Source organism: Peromyscus leucopus, chromosome 15 (assembly GCF_004664715.2).
Source record: "Peromyscus leucopus breed LL Stock chromosome 15, UCI_PerLeu_2.1, whole genome shotgun sequence".
In the NCBI taxonomy this organism is placed as follows: Eukaryota; Metazoa; Chordata; class Mammalia; order Rodentia; family Cricetidae; genus Peromyscus; species Peromyscus leucopus.
In genome coordinates this window covers 24,386,959-24,404,116 of record NC_051076.1, presented here as the reverse complement: position 1 = coordinate 24,404,116, position 17,158 = coordinate 24,386,959, and the positions used below count along the sequence as shown (strand labels likewise).

The following is a 17,158-nucleotide window of genomic DNA, read 5'->3' as shown; positions in this document are numbered from 1 at the left end:
TATTATTAATATAGAGATAACGTTGAGTATTTAAGGGATGTGTATATGTAAACACAGTACATTGAGCATCCTTGGACTTTGATGTGTATGGTCCATGGCAGGGGCCCTGACATTAGTCCTCCATGGATATTGAAGGACAGCTACAGGGTATAATGGAATTGTTTGGATGTAAATAAACTTGACTATGTAGAGTAACTAATCCCTTTTCAGAGCTTGTTACCTAAAATGGACAGTAAGGTATATTCTAACATATGATTTGATGCATGATCAGTTATTTTCTGTTTCTCTGGGGTTGGGGTCAGGATATATTCATGACTGGTTGAATTAGTGATTCAAAATATCCAATGTTAGTAGGTTGCCATGTTTATCTTTCTCATTTGTATTTCAGCTATGAAGTTTCTGGGTGTGGAAGTGGAAGCTTTTCCTATATTTTCAAATTTCTCAATTGACTTTTTTTTTTTTCTCCAGTGGGTTTTCTGTGTCTTTGATATCCACAAAGTGAGCACTATCAAGGACAAAGAGAATGATGTTTTCCTAATTCTGTCACTTCTTTTAAATCTCTAGGTTGATGTTTTTTTCTCTTCTGAATTGTTTTTATATTCATTAGGTACATTTTAACACCCCAGAGTACAATTTATTACAGAGAAAGAATGGATAAATGCTTCATTATTTTTTTAATTAATTCTCTGATATCTGTGGATTGGGATCCTAGCATTGAGAGTTTTATTTTTTCAATCATTTTAATATATTCAGTGTGATTTAAATGTACTGAATTCAATTATTTTATTTCTTCAATAGAATGATACTTAATGATTATATAGCTGCCTCTCATGTGAATAAGGGCATCTTTAAAAGACTAAAAATTGCCAGGCATGGTGGAATCTGCCTGTAACTCCAGTACTTAAAAGAGGTTGAAGCAAGATGATAGCCACAAGTTTGATAGCAGAATTTAATCTACATACTGATTTCCAGGCTAGTGAAGGCTTCACAGTGAGAAACTATCTCAGGAAAATGAAATTGGTCCAGTGAGATGGCCCAGTAGGTAAAGGTGTCTGCCACTAAGCCAGACTGTTTGATCTCTAGCCCCCAGGTGGTGGGAGGTAAGAACTCACTGTCCACACACACTGTAGCAATGTATACACACACACACACACACACACACACACACACACACACACACACACATGAATAGAATAAAATGAAACCCATTAAAAAACAAAACCCAAACCCAGTATGCTTTGTTGTTGAACACTTTAGATTTCCCTGTTTCTAAGGTGTCTCTAATCCGTTCACTATTGTGTTGGGGTTATGCTAAATGTTTCCCATACATTTTCTCATCTTATCTTACTACTCCTTAGATTAGACTCTTGAGGTTGCTGAATTGACCCCTAACATGTTCCCTGTCCATAGTGTGGATGACACTTAGGTTTCAGAAATAGTAGAGGAAGGAACTCAGTAAGGCATTGGTGACGTGGTAGTTTTGAGTTCTCTTTTTTTCCCAAATCTCCCCTCCTACAATATACCCTTGGTAGCTATCTTCACCTTCTGTCTCGTTATATGGTCACTTATACACATGTGGTTAGTGTGGCCATCACCAAAGCTGCACAATTTCATAAAATGGAGTCCATGTACGTTCATGGGCTTATTAGAGAGACCATGAAAGATTCAAGTCCTGAGCACTTGTCAGGACATATAAGTATGTTGGTAGGGAATCCAGAAAAGGGAATTTGAGGGAAAGTGGCCAGCAAAGTAGAGAAAATAGAAGGGGCTCTCATGAAGATGAGAGGCAAGTGTCTTAAGGGGCAAGTGGAAGAAACAACGTCATTGGCTGTGTTGTAGTTTGAATGTGAAATGTAGGCTACATGTTCATGTGCTGAAGTCAGCTGATCATGCTGTTTTAATGATGATGGAAGCCTTGGTGGGGTCTGTCTGGAGATGGTTTCTTGAGGGTATCTTGTCCCTGGACCTTTCCTCTCTGCTTTCTGCCCACTATCAGGTGAGTCGCCTCACTGTATGGTACCTCTTCTATGATCTTCTGATACATCCTAATTCTGGAATCACCCATGGACTATGAACTGTAACAGGGAACTAAAACTATATTCTTTCATTTAAGTTGTTTTCCAGAGGTGTTTGACATAGAAACAGAAAGTCTGACTCATATAGGTACTACATTGCTCACCAGTTTCTAGGTTTGTTTGTTTATTTATTTTTTTAAGCATAGATGGAAGTCATTAGAACATGCTGAGCCAGGAGTAAAGGGACAAAGGCAATGACTATCTACAATTCCAGCTAGTAGTCTTTTTTTATGTGAAGGAAGTTCTCCACCTCCAAAAAATGCAACAGTAACTGGGAATAAAGAGTGTTGTAGGTTCAAGGGATATTTACTATTTATTGGTTGTTTGATCGAGCCCAAATTCTTCTGCATACTAGGTTAGCTGTCTCCCAGTGAACTGCATCCCCAGGATGGACTTTCTGGAACGTGAGCATTGAAGGATACAGCATTTGTTGAATGGTGGGACTGAAGAGGGAAGGTCAAGAGGTTAACGGGCAGCCACAGCAGTCAGAGCAGGAAGTGGCCCAGTGGTATGAGCTTTCAAAATAACTTATGCTTTTTAATTATTTGAAAATGTTTGTGGGAACAAAGGATAACATTTCCCACCCACTTTCGTGTCCCTTAAATGTGGCAGAATTGAAATATGATGTCTTCTTTTGAGAGGACTTCAGGACAGGGAAGTCCTCTAGGGACAGCCAAACTACCACTGTTAGCACAGGCGGAGAAACTCTCTGGGCATGGCTCTCCACCTACGGCCTGATGATATGTGGTTAGAGACATTTCTCTGACTGTTATAACTGGGAATGGGGTGCTCGTGCTGCTGGCATCTAGTGATGGGGACCTGGGCTGCTGCTCCAGGATGGGCAGCTCCCTCATCCACACCACTGAGTTATTGCAGACTGGGTTTAAATAGCGCTCAAACTGAGGTTCCCAGCAAAAAGGTACACCATGTTAAAGATTAGACGAGGCTGACTGACTGTACTGCCCTTAATAAGCATTTATTGCTGCTTCAGTGCTTAATCTAATATCCCTGTGATAATCACTGGCCCAAGGGCTAAGGAGGTCATCTGAGGCCTAGAACAGATTTCCCTGCTTGGCTGTCACCTGCCTACCTGATTGTCTCACTAATGTAGATCTTTATTGTTGTTGTTAGTTTGCTTTGTTTTGTTTTTCCTTTTCTGGAGATAGGGTCTGACTGTATGGTGTGGCCCAGAACTTGCTATGTAGATCAGGCTGGGCTGGAACTCACGGTGATTCACCTGCTTCTTTCTAACGAATACTAGGATTAAAGGTGTGTGCCACAACCTCTAGTAATACCAATATGTTTTTAAGTGCCTTGATTTATGACTTTCTTTGATTTGTTACTGCAAAAACTTCATGAAACTATTACCATGATGGAGCATGGTATTTGAGGCAGCCAGAATCTGTGTTCCTGGAACAGTCATTCATAACAGGTTGCAGAGTAAGCTATCTCTTGGTCCCTGTGAGATAAGAGCTGTGAATATGTATCATAGCTTGGAAACTCTGGATAAAGAATTTAGGGCTACTTTCCCATCACAGAACTGGAGTTCAAAGGGTTTTAGTGCCTTCTCTTGGCCCCTCTTTGATAATTTGTGACCTTTGGGCACATACTCATTTACTCTGCTGTGTGCACTCACACACCAAGTCCTCTGCCCTGGCTTTCTGTTGTCATTGTTGTTACATGGCGTCTGAGTTGTACAGAAGTACCATAGTCGTGCAAGAACTGCTTTCAACCAGTTTGTCTGTGTAACCATTATGCGCACAATGGCTAGGCCTTGATAATTAACCACTTGAGATTTGAGATGCAGTTTCCTGGGTATTAATTCTAGTTAGGTGCAGATAAACTTCATTTCTGTAGTGGAAAAACCTTTCATTTCACTTAAAAATATATTGGGAGATCAAAGAATGTCCTAATGACCTAGGGGAATGGAGAAAATAGGTGCTTTTTTTTTTTCTGCTCGCTTTGTTGTATTGCATTTTAAAGGAACATTTTGAGATGAGTTATATTTTATAGACAGAAATGGGAAGAGACATAAGACTTTCATGTCATGTTTTTGATAGAATTGTATGTTTATGTTTGAAATTCAGGATGAGGCTTTATGTAGTTCAGTGGTAAGGGGACTTCTCTAGCTTATGGAAGGCCTTGGGTTGACTTACAGAACACACAGCAACCAATAAAAATTTAATTCTCATATCCAATGTATAGATTGGAGCCTGGTTTTGTAAAACTCTGAGCTAACAGTGGATGCTGTATTTTCAAAGGTGTTTTAAAAGCATCCCACCAGGTAGGAATATATGGCCTATGTGGCCCCCAAAGCTACAGATATTGACTGTTTGGTCCTTCATAGAAAGAGTCTGATGGTGCAGTCATGTCAGGTGCAGCTCTCTCTCAGGATTCCTCTTGGCTCCCTGGTTTTCTGATGGTTATTGAGAGAAGTCAGATGATACACATGAGGCACAGTAGAAGACTTTATAACAGAAGGAGGTAGAGCACTCTCAGCAGATGGCCAAAGAGACCACTGTGCTAATCTGCATTTTATTTAAGGTCATCTACATATTATTGCCTCCTTCTTTCCCCCATCTCTCTTCTTTCTCTTAAGGCAGGGTCTTGTGTAGATAAGGTCAGCCTTGACCTTGCTTTGAGTCAAGGATAGTCCTGAATGTCTGATTCCTCTACCTCTCAACTGTTGGGATTATAGACATGTGCCACCATGCCTCATTTTGGTGTGTGCTAGTTCTAAAGCCCCTAACACAGGCTGCTTTTACTAAGGGGTGTTTTCCTGTCCAGGTGATTGATAGGACAATTTGGATTGATTCCTAAGGAGAGGACAGTACCAGAAAGCCCCGGGTTAGAAAGTGATGTTATAAGGTAGTTATCAACTGATGATATACCGTTTATAATATGTTGCACCCAAAGCCAGAGATATAAATGAGACTCCACTCTGACCAGTAATCAGGATCCTGGATTTTTATTTTTTGGTTTTATAAGCTGGCAATTGGCAGAGAAAAGTCTATCTTAGGTGATCTCAAACCTCTTAATATCTAACTAGCTACTCTAATGGGATTGACATCATTTATGGAACTAAGGTCTGGCTGTTGACTCACAATGAGCCAGTGAAGTTGAGAGGCAAAGTGTTGAGAGGCAACAGTGGTGACTTCATTCAAAAAGCAGGTTTGAAAAGGAGAAAGGGATTTTTCCATGTGCTGAAATTCATAGGGGAGGGGGCAGTATCCAGTAGCCAGATGGACTGGGGGCAGGGGGGAGTCTTTCTCAGTGGGCCCCTGTGCATCTTGGGAGAGAGGCAATGTTCTGGAGCCAAAGGGATTCAGAGTATTTCTTGGTGGGCCCCTGTACATCTTGGGAAGGAGTGGTATCCAGGAGCTGGAGGGATTGGGAGATCTTTCTCAGTGGGACCCTATGTGTCTTGGGAGGGGGTGGTGTTCAGGAGCTGGAAGGTTTGGGGGGAGCGTCTTTCTAGGTGGGCCCCTGTGTGTCTTTGTCAGAAGGCTACAAAGGGCCTCTACCTCTGCTCAGCTCTCACTTCGCACTTCCTTTTCAGAAATATTAATCTCCTTCAAATCAATGTGTATGTTCTGTGCTAGTCGATGACGTAATATATGCTGTTTAATCACAGAACTTTAGAAAGGAATGGTTATGAGTATTGCAGAGGTCACCAGGTGATATGGGGTCTAAAGAAAGACCATGTAGCAGTTAACATCTGTATTATTAATTTGAGACCTCTCTTTCAAATTTAGAATGCCAAGCAATAGAGAGGTGGTATCTTAAAGGATTACAATAGGGCAGATGGGCAAAAGAAGGGGTGTGTGTGTATGTGTGTGTGTTCCTTTTTATATTCTGACTAGAATAGGAATAAATATACATTAATGAATAACATAATAATCTTCTAGACCTTCTCCAAGTATGTATCTTCCCCCTCTTCAAGTTAGCAGGTTTACAGGCTATGTGCTGCTCTCATGTACGACATCAGTGAAGGAATAGGCATGAAAAAGAAGAGATTTCACAATCATTTAAGTGAAATGGTCAGTTACATGAAAGAGTTTATAGAGGGATCTACAGTGGTGAGGAAGGGACTCACAGAAGGTTTTTCAGGATGCTTGATTTTGATTTAAAGTGGAAACATGAATCCTTGAGAGGGACAGACAATAGGGTTCAAGAACTGAGGACTGTCGTGGCTTGGAAGGGATCTGGAAGATTTTTCTCTTTCTTCTGCTGTAGTTTGCAGATGTAGACAAATGCTACATGAGTTTCTGACTTCCTAGGGGTTGGTGTACGAGTAGTTTTTATTAGATTTTGACCTGACACTGGATCCTTCCTATTCCCCAGAATTGTGGCACCTATAACAAGATTAAGTACCCATTGCACAGCTAGGGAGACTTGTACTTTTGGCCACAATTAGAAATGAGAGTTAAAGTTGCAAATTAGATTTTCAACCCTTGGATGGAAAAGATTTTATTTAAGTCATGAAAGAAGTGAGGGGGAGGCATAGGTGAATAGAGAGAGAGGTATTTGTGTCTTCTATGGGTCTTGTTAGAGGTTTCCCAGGAATTTGAGTGACAATTCTTTTCTCTCCTTCTATAATATTTCCAGTCGATGGCACGGCAGTTGTCAACTGTCTTGGCACTAGAGAGTACGTCATTTAGCACACACATGGGGGGAGTCTGATGAAGTGTGAGGTGCTCTGGCACTTAAGCTACTGTCTTCAGGCCAACAAGTTTCTAGTCCACCTGAAGAGGAATTTCTGGTTGACCTGCAACCTGTTCTGAATAATACATAAGATTAGATTGAGACAGAAATTCAGCCAGCTCACCAGAACAGTACTCTAGGTTTAGCTAAAAAAGAGTAAGGACTGGACCCTTGACTCTCATGCCTGTCTATCTTTAGAATCAAATAGGGACCAGTGGAATAGTGGTGCCTAGGGTGTCCATCACTTTGTTTTTTCCAAAATGATTGTAAGGCAGAGGGAAGGTTGAGGCATGGACCAGGAGGACCTAGTCTTCTAGGGTCTGTTGCTAGTATCTTACTGTGTTATAGGCATTGGTCAGTGTTCAGAGGGCACACATGGAGATTTTCAGGAATTTGTGTTCTGGAAGAAAGAGCAGGGCCAGGGAAACCTGGAAAGCAATAGAAATAGATGTGGTTTATTAAGGAATTGAAGGGGAAGGCCCTGAGGAAAACAAGAGTGAGCAAGAAAGCTAGAGAGATTATGGCTTCCAAGACCCTGAACCAAGAAAGTATCCATCCTTTATAGATCATTTATCCAGAACTCACCTTCTTTAGCATTTAGAAATGGTAGAACTTTTTTTTGTTTCTGCTGTTTGGTTCTAGGTAACCTATGGTCATTGGGGTTTCCAGTCTTTCTCTGCCTCAGCTGTCAATCTTTTAATAATTACAGTGTTTTAGTGTTCTTTGAGAATTCCATGCATGCACACATATATTTTGATTACCTCATGTAAGTGTGGAGCATGGTAAATCTACCAGAGACTATATCCCTAAAGAACACTGAGCCTGTCCCCCTTAGGAGGCACCAGTGGACAGCAGCTCCTAGGCTATGGGTCGGGGCTTGTGTGCCTCTCCCCTGACTGTGCTGGAGCATCGACTGGCTTGATGTTGACAGGTAACCATAGCTGCTATGAGTTCTTAAGTACAGCCGTTCCTCACTGTCATGGCTGGATGATACTGATTCACTCTAGTCCTGTAGTCCTCAGACGCTTTGAGTCTTTCTGCTGCTCTTCTTTATGTTCCCTGAGCCTTGAAGGGAGGGGCTGTAATACAAGTGTCTGGTTTATTTCTGAGTGGCCCACAGACTTTATTCTGTATGTCTTGCCATTTGCCTGTCCTGATCCCTCTAGAACCTTCCTTTCTGCTGTACTGGCTCTCCTTCATGGTACTTCTCTTCTCTGGAGAAATAACAAAATATTTAAATTGAAACTTTCTGTAGAACTGTTTCTTGCTTTAAAAATTCTTTCGAGTTTTGGGGTTGGAGATTTAGCTCAGTGGTAGAGCAATTTGCCTAGCAAGTTCAAGGCCCTGGGTTCGGTCCTCAGCTCTGAAAAATAAAAAAAAAAATTATTTAGACTTTTAATTTAATTTTTTGTTGTTGTTTTTGTTTTTTTTTGAGGCAGGGTTTCTAACAGTCTTGGCTATCCTGGAATTTGCTATATAGACCAAGCTGGCCTTGAACTCACAGAGATCCACCTGTCTCTGCCTTCTGAGTGCTGGGATTAAAGGTGTGTGCCACCACCGCCTGGCCTTTAAATTTAATTTTATTGCTTTATTGATGTGTATGGGTGTTCTGCCTACATGTGTGTTTGTGTATCACGTGTATGCAGTGCCTGTGGAGGCCAGAAAAGGATTCCCTGGAACTGGAGCCATGGATGATTGTGAGCCACCATGTGGATTCTGGGAACAGAACCAGGGTCCTCTGTATAAGCAGCAAGTCCTCTTAACCGCTGAGCCATCTTGCCAGACCCCACACGTAGCTGTTTCTATGGAACAACTGAAAACATTTCTGTCGTTTTCCTCTTCAGGATGACTTTTATTTTCTGGCCAACTTTCTTGCCTTTTTTCCTGGGCTGATACCGTTGCTTACGCCTCACTCTCTGTGTCTCCCTATAGTACTGGGTGAGAGACAGTGAATGTCAGTCTCTTAACATCTCTAGGTCCAAATGGTGGCAGTTTGACTTACTATTTCTTCAAAGAATCCTCTGGAGGGTAAACAAAAAGAAAGGGGAATTGCTTAATTAAATCCCAAAGGGCTGGAGGTTCTTTTCAGGTGGAGAATGTATAGTCTCAGTAACAGAGAGGGGATCCTCTTTTGAGGCAGGAGGCATTGGGGAACCTGGGAGAGCACACCCCTGCTGCCCTTTCCTGTGTGGGGTCTGGCCTCATCCTGCAGTTTTGTTCATTGGGATCCTTTCTTGTCACACAAGCAGCCTTGGAGACTGTTGCTCACGGGTGATGTTTGCCATCCTCTCTCTGGAGAGTTCTGAGCCAGGTGACCTGCCAGCCCCCCCTCTAATGACTGTGTCTCCTGCGCAGGGCGCACTCTGTTGGAAAAACTCTTCAGCCAGCAGGAGAACGGGCCTCCAGAAGAAGCAGAGAAATTTTGCTCGCGGATCATTGCCATGGGCCTTCTGCTTCCTTTCAGTGACTGCTTCAGGGAGCCATGTCATCAGAATGCTGGGTCAAGTTCGGCACCATTCGACGTAAGTAGGAGAATCCACTTCGGTCTGTGGGGTGGACTGCGGTTGGCGTAGCAGCTGTGATGTGTGTCTGCCCCAGTTGCCCTATAATTTATAAACAACATGTGATGCAAGGCTTCCTCCCCTGGGCCACTCAAGGGCCCCGCTTGTCTATTTTCTATACTTTTCTTTAGACTACGACATTAGATAGAGTTTACAAACCTCCTTTTTAGAAACAACAATAACAAAAATCCAAATAGTCTCTTAATAGTTTTCTAGCCTGATCTAATCAGGGCTGATTTTAAGATCACTGAGAAATTTTCTTTTTGGTGGAGATTGAACATGCATGGGCAAGTGTTTCTCACTCAGCTACACCTCACACATCAGTATTTCTGTGCTGGTCACAGACATTCCATCAGAAGCTGCACCAAAGGGTAAAATACGAGTCCCAGTGGATCACAGGTTTCCATGGGCACTAGAATGCTACGCGAGTGTTTTCCCGACTCATTTGTGCACTAAACATTGACAAGAAGAAGCGGCAGCCTCTGCCCTTACCCAGGCCCCCACTCAGCAGAACTTAATAGTGTGGAATGCAAAAGGCATGTTCATAACCCATTATGAATACCAGCACTTCCGGACTAGCATTTTCAAGCCAGAGTATTAACTTAATCAGGTATGTGGTCCATGTGTGGTGTGGTTCTGAAAGCATGCGCTTAAAGCTGAGAAAGCTGGGGCATCTGGTTGGATCTAAGTGTTTGCAGACACTGGATTCTGATCACATGGGTAACTACATTCCTTTCAGTATTGCCAAATATGCCTCAAAAGACAGCGAACGCGAACAGAGGCTGAGGGCAAGAGCTGCTTATAGAACCAGGTATGGTGGCTCATGGTCGTAATCCCAGCACCTGGGAGGCTGATGCAGGAGGATCAAGAGTTTGAGGTCAGCCTGAGCTACTCAGTGAGGCTTTGTCCTCAGAACCACCGAGTATGAAAAGGTGATTGTAAATAACGAAGTGTCCATGCTTGTTCCTTTCCTCTTTTTCCTGTTTACCAATCCTAACCTGTGGTCTTTCCCCAGGCCCCTTTTAGTATGAGCAGAAGAAATCTCATAAAATAATCTGAGATTTCATTTCTGGTTTGTGACAAAAATTTCTAGATGATGCCGTGATGTGTGGACCTTCTTTAAGATTTATTTATTTTATTTTTTTTAAATGACACGGCAGCTAATCACTGCTAGATAGATCTTTTTCTCCTGTGGAAAGAATTAGATAATTTACAAAGTTTCCTCTCTTCTCTGTGGGCACTGAGTGATTCTGGAGACAGAACCTGAGGACTGGAGTGTGGTGTGTTGTAGAGCTACATTCTGGTAGATACCATTATGGTAATTTGGAGAAATGGTAAACACAATAAAGTAGAGGGAAACACTAGCTATGGTCATATTGCATGCTATCATCTTTTTATAACAGCCATTGCCGTCTCCGTCGGAACAGCCGTGACTGCTTGCACCCTCAAGATCTAGCCTCTTAATGCTCCCTCGTGGAAGAAGTGGGTAGGGGTGGGGTCATGTACCTGAGATTCCAGCCACTCTTCTCAGCTGTGTGTAACTCCGCCCAGGCTTCACATGGTCTTGTGGTCTGGGGGTGGTGGTGCTAGAATATATGATGTATGCTAAGTTAACTTAAAGAATGGTGGAAAGGGGACTCCATTTCTGCAGTTACAGGGAGATTGTCATTCACACTGGAGTAAGACTTTTCAGTGATGTAGCTGTGTGGGGAGTTATCCATTCTGCTGTAACACCCCTCCCCCTCGATCTGTAAGTACGCACCATAAGGCCGCTGGTTTGCCATGTTGGACGTCCATGGAATTTCTATTTTGGTATGTCATTATTGCCCTAGAGGGGATTAATAGACATATGAGTGTGGATTTTGTTCATATTGTCCCAGGAGAAGTTCACATATAACAGTCTAGCACTTGCTTTTTTTTTTTTTTTTAATGAAAACTATTATTAAATTAACTTTATTTTCCTAATTAAAGCTCAGAACTTAAAAGTCTTTCCACCCAGTAAGTGTGAAATTGGAATAAACTGAAAAGAACAGGATAACGCTATTCCTCCATTGAAAGGTTTTTATTATCTATTTATATTGTGATGCTGGGGGATAAACTCAGGTCCCCAAGCATGCTAGCAAAGGGTTCGGCCAATGAGCCACATCCTCTGCCCTTTTCTTTCTCTGCTGAAGCTAAGCTGGTCGCTTCTCACGCGTCACCTTCCTCCAGCCACCCTGGTGTTGGAGAGACTAGAAATGCTTCTTGAGCCAAGCTGTCTTGGAAGGCAGCTAAGTGTCACATGAAAGTCAAAACCAGGCACACAAAATAGGGATTTTATTCCTCAGCTTGAAGGGATGTTTTCCTCTTGGCAGTATTCCTTGGCTGTGTACTACCTCTCTAGTCCCGGCACCAAATGAACACAAAACAAAGAGGAAATTAAAGGTACTCTCCTGGGAAATGTTGTTCCATATTCTAAAATAGCAGATCAGAAACAGCACCAGGGCTGAACGAACACAGAGTCAAGGATTTTTTTTTTTTCCCTCAAACTGCAAAGGAGGCAATCATCCTGGACATTATGAAGACTGAGGTATCAGTGGGGGATGGGAAAGAACATGCTCATCTCTGGGGAGAGACGTTTCTGATAATTAGTCTCTCTGCTGATTTCCAGAAGAGGGTTGTTGTGAGCATTTCCAACAAACAGTTCTCCCAGGGACAGTTCTTTACAAGATGGAACCCAGTAGGATTGGGCTTGTACCTGGCTCTCTTCCTGTCCCATGATCTTATAACAACATCCTACCCATCTCTGTTTAGACATGTCATTTTAAAAAATTCTATAATTTTTGATATGGGGACTCTTACTGATACAGTTTAGGAATTGACCTACTTCAGCTAAAGATTTCTCATGTTAGTTGCTTGTCATCCTGTATCTTTTTAGGACTTACCCTTTTGATTCCTCGGGCTGTAGAAAATATGTAAGGACATCACATTTTCCCTCACATTACTTGATAAAGGTTTTGTGAACTTTATAAGACACATGTAGCTTTGAATGTCCGTGTTTACTCATTTACAAATGCTAAGGAAATTTATCCTATGTGCCAGGTGTCAATAAAATTCACTAGAAAATAATTCAAGTAAAAAGGAGAGCTTTATGGAAACAACCACCAAAGAGGAAACGCGTGCGCGTGTGCGTGCGTGCGTGTGTGTGTGTGTGTGTGTGTGTGTGTGTGTGTGTGTGTGTGTGGTGTCTACTGGTATAGGTCAATGGTCTGTGTGGTGTTTTGAATGAGAGTGGTCCCCATAGGTTCATATACTGAATACTTGGTCTCCAGATGATGGAGCTGCTTGGGAAAGATCAGGAGGTATGGGTCACTGGGGGTGGGCTTTGAAGGTTTAAACGTCCATGCTGTTAATTCTCTCTCTCTCTGTCTCATAGTTGTTTTCTCAACATGTAAGCTCGTAGCTGCTGCTCTGGAATCATGCTTGCTGGCCTGCTGCCACACTCCCTGCCATGATAATCATGGACTCACCCTCTGAAACTATAAGCAAGCCCTTAAGGAAATGCTTTCTTTTATAAGTTGCCTTGGACATGGTGTCTTCATGGCTATAGAAAAGCAACTAAGACATTCTGTAATTCCAGCATTTCAGAGGCTGAGCTAGAGGGTTCATGAGTTCAAGGCCAGTGTGGGCTATATACTTATATAGTAAGATCATGTCTTCAGAATAAATAAATAAAATTATGAAGGAAAGAAAGCAGAGTGTGCAAGTCAGGAAGGGGTGGCCTTAGGTACAAAAGGACCATGCACTCATAAAGGACAAAGACAAGGGTGGGAAAGACAAAGATACCACCCAGGTTCCCACTCTGGCCTACTTATGTAAGTGATGTGTACAAGTGATCTTGGTCCTGACTTGTTAGTTTTATGTACATGAAAGACTTCAGCTATGCCCATACTTGGTTGGGTCACATTTACAAATGTCTACAGGTCATAGTTCATTGATAAGATCCTGGAGAAAAAATGATGTTTTACATCATTTCATTGAATGGATTTTCTCTGTTTATTTCTATTTTGTTGTATTGGGGATAGACCTTAGGGATATATGATATACGTGTGAAGGAAGTCTTTGGTTACTGAGCCACATCCTCAACTCGTTTCTTGTGTTTCTGAGGGGTGATTTATGTATTGGTTGATTTGGCTATCACTCTTCACTTTTATCTGGAGGGTCTTCTTAGTGAGCAGCCTACAGTTGAGAGCAGAATCCTCAGCAACATTGTGAGGAGCAAGAAAACCACTCCATGGACAGCACAAGACTAAGCAAAGTGGAGAAGTACAACTACATTGATAGCCAGTACACTACCAATGGCCATGGGGCAGAAAATGGCAAACAAGTGTACAGGAGAAGCCTCCGCTGGCCATACTTAGCTTGCAGCCTGTGGGTGAACCATGTTCTATCACCCTTCCATCTCCAGAGATTACCAACACAGCACTGAGATCTTCATAGGAGGACCAGTTTCCATGATTTCAAATCCCACTCAACATTAAGGTTTCTGCTGTGGAAGTCAGTGATCCTGCTGGAGCTTCTGAGTTCTGCCCACTAGCCCTGAAGATCATGGAAGGCTGTTGGCTTCAGTATCCAACACTACCTCATTCTGAGTTCAGTGAGGCCCCACAGTGATGAGTTCGGCTCCTAGCTACCAACAGCATGACTAATGAGCTCCTACCTTTCACTGTTGGCGTGCTCACCTTCTACTCCCTGAACGTCTTGGCATCCCTCTCGTAGGGATTCCTCTTCATCTGTCCCTCACTCTGGAGTTGTGACAGACTGACCCCACTTCTCTGAATTGGGATCTCTCCTTGTTGGGAGGTTCCTAGTGTAGCTCAGACCTAAGCCACAAGTTCTCAAAGTGTTGCCCGGCCACAGCCCTGTGAGGAGACATGGAGAATGACAACATGAACTTTTCACACAAGAGAGGCTACAGATCCAAGAAACACTCAAAGTGGATTGAAGGCTTTCTAGAATTTTGGTCTCAGCCTTTGGGCAGGACCGCCAGCCCTTTCAATGGGCCACCTAAACTTTCTTTGGCTTCTGTCTCCTCCCCCTGACAGGGTAGCTTGGTCTACTTGCTGGAGTAGCTGGAGCCATGTCTTGCCTGTTCCTTTTGCTGCACCCATCTTCTGTTTCTCTACATGTTTTAGTTGTCCCATCAGCTCCTGTGTGATGACACTCTACTAATCTTTTTGTCTTTGGATTAGAGTCTAATCTTCCTTAAGACCCTGCTGATTCACTATGTCACTTAGTGGCCGCTTCGTATCTTCAGTCTCCTCATACAAGTAAAGGTTTACTCATCTGAAAGGATTTTATTTTATTTTTAATTGTGTGTGTATATGTGTCTTTGTGTGGGTATGTGTACTTGAGTGCAGGTGCTTATGACTCCCAGAAGAGGATGGCAGATCTCCTGGAGCTGGCGTTATAGGTGGTTGTGAGCTGCCCAGCGTGGGTTCTGGGAACTGAACTTTGATCCTCTGCACCCCTCTTAACTACGAAGCTGTATCTTGAGGCCCAGTTCTGCCCTTTCTCTCAGGACACTATTCAGAATTCCCTGCCACGCCTGTAGTCACCATGTTTGAATATTATACACATTATCGTTAATTGTTCACCCAGAAGTGTCTAAATGCAAATCAAAATTTGTGCAGAGCTATTCCCCTGAGCTGTTGACTATGTTTCCTTTACAGGCCTCTCTGGAGTGCTTAAGAGCAGACTCTAGACTTAGATTTTGATCCCATTTCTTTCATGGAGGAAGAGATTATGTTTATCTAGGATCACATTAAAATTTTTCAGTGATAATATCTTCGTTGAGAATTGTCTTAAAAACTAAATGAGCTTAAATTAGAAAGCATTTAACACAGTAATTGGCTCATGCTATTTTACATTATTGTCTTTTAAATTCTTAGAGAATCTTGCTGAGCCATTCCAAAAGTATGCCTTGCTTTGTGCAGAACAGGGTTGTAAAGATTACTGAGGACATGAAGAACTAGAGAAGCTATCCAGTGAATCATCTTGATTGATCAAGCATTTCTTTTGTCCAGTAATCATGAAAACCCTTGGAGAGATATAATGCACAATGGAATGTGAACTTGAGCCTTGAATGATGTCAGAATCAGCTTTGTGTTGGGTCTCTGTTTTCCATTGCTACCCTTTCTTATGGAAGTGGAAAGACTAGGACAAGCTACAGGAAGTAATTACAAGTTGTAAAGGAGAAGGCACCATCCTCACCTGATGTTTTTGTGTTCATGACCATTCCATAGTCACTCCATTTCCCTGTTCTCTTCTGCAGAAGTATTACACTCGAATATGACTGTTCTTTAGCTCTCTGTGTATGTGTGTGGGAATGTTGGGGATAGAGGATGTAGCATGTAGGGATGAAAGTTTCCTTTTAAAAATAATGCTTCACCAAAGAATAAAGACAGTTATTTTATCTGGTGCTGCTAACACCAGGAAAGGAGTCCCAAATGGCTGAAGATCGATTTGCTACACAACCTTGCTCCTTTCTTTCACTGATCTCTACTTCGTGGGGCGTTAGATATTCTTAGATGCATAACTCTAATGTGGGAAAAAGGGAAGGATTGCCAGTGGGAAGGAGCAATCAGTAACAATCCTCAAGAAGAAATTTGCCTACTGTTTTCCTCAAGAAGCACTTTTCCACCCAACTTCACTTTAAGTTATAACATACATTTATTTCTTAGGGGATATATGTTAGTATATATCAAGATATCTCAACTTGGCTTCATTCTTTGAAGCGCATATAATTTGGCTGGGGAAAAAATTGCCCTGTATTAGTAGCTTTTTAAGATCACAAGATACATTGCAAGATATCAAATTATATCCTTCGTGCTTGTATCAGTAATCAGATCAGAATAAAGCAAAAAACCTTAATTATGTGTTTCATTACAAAAATGCAAACACGGAGAGAGACAGAGACAGAAAGAGAGACAGAGACAGACAGATGGGGAGAGAGCAGCCTTTTAGCCTAGACTAGCCAGATAGCCCACTGTCTTAGCTGTGCTTTCGATTGCTGCAATGAAACGCCATGACCAAAAAGCAAGTTGGGGAGGAAAGGGTTTATTTGGCTTACACTTCAACATTGTTGTTCTTCACTGAAGGAAGTCAGGACAGGAACTCAAACAGGGCAGGATCCCAGAGACAGGAGATGATGATCCCAGGGCAGGATCCCAGATGCAGAGGCCATGATGGAGGGATGCTGCTTACTGGCTTGCTTCCCATGGCTTGCTCAGCCCACCTTCTTTTTTTTTTTTTTTTTTTTTTTTTTTTGATTTTTCCCGAGACAGGGTTTCTCTGTGTAGCTTTGCACCTTTCCTGGGACTCACTTGGTAGCCCAGGCTGGCCTCGAACTCACAGAGATCCACCTGCCTCTGCCTCCCAAGTGATGGGATTAAAGGCGTGCGCCACCACCACCCGGCTTCAGCCCTCCTTCTTATAGAACCCAGGACCAGCAGCCTAGGGGTGGCACCACCCACCATGGACATGGCCCTCCCCCATTTGACTCACTAATCAAGAAAATGTTGGGGCTGGAGAGATAGCTCAGAGGTTAAGAGCACTGGTTACTCTTCTAGAGGTCCTGAGTTCAATTCCCAGCACCCACATGGTGGCTCACAACCATATGTAATGAGATCTGGAAAATATAAGATAAATAAATAAATCTTAAAAAAAACTTTTTTTAAAAAAAGAAAATGTCTTACAGCTGGATCTCAAGGAGGCATTTCCTCAGCTGAGACTCTTTCCTCTCTGATGACTCTAGCTTGTGTCAAGTTGATACACAAA

The 17,158-nt window shown here is 42.4% G+C and overlaps 1 protein-coding gene across 1 annotated transcript in view; it reads left to right on the top strand.

The window, feature by feature from the left end:
• The window catches only part of Fmn2 (formin 2), a 301,328-nt gene that overhangs the window by 28,722 nt on the left and 255,448 nt on the right, over positions 1-17,158 (top strand). Inside the window, 1 exon segment of the mRNA XM_028865546.2 lies at positions 9,135-9,301. Coding sequence (XP_028721379.1) covers positions 9,135-9,301 — 167 coding nt within the window.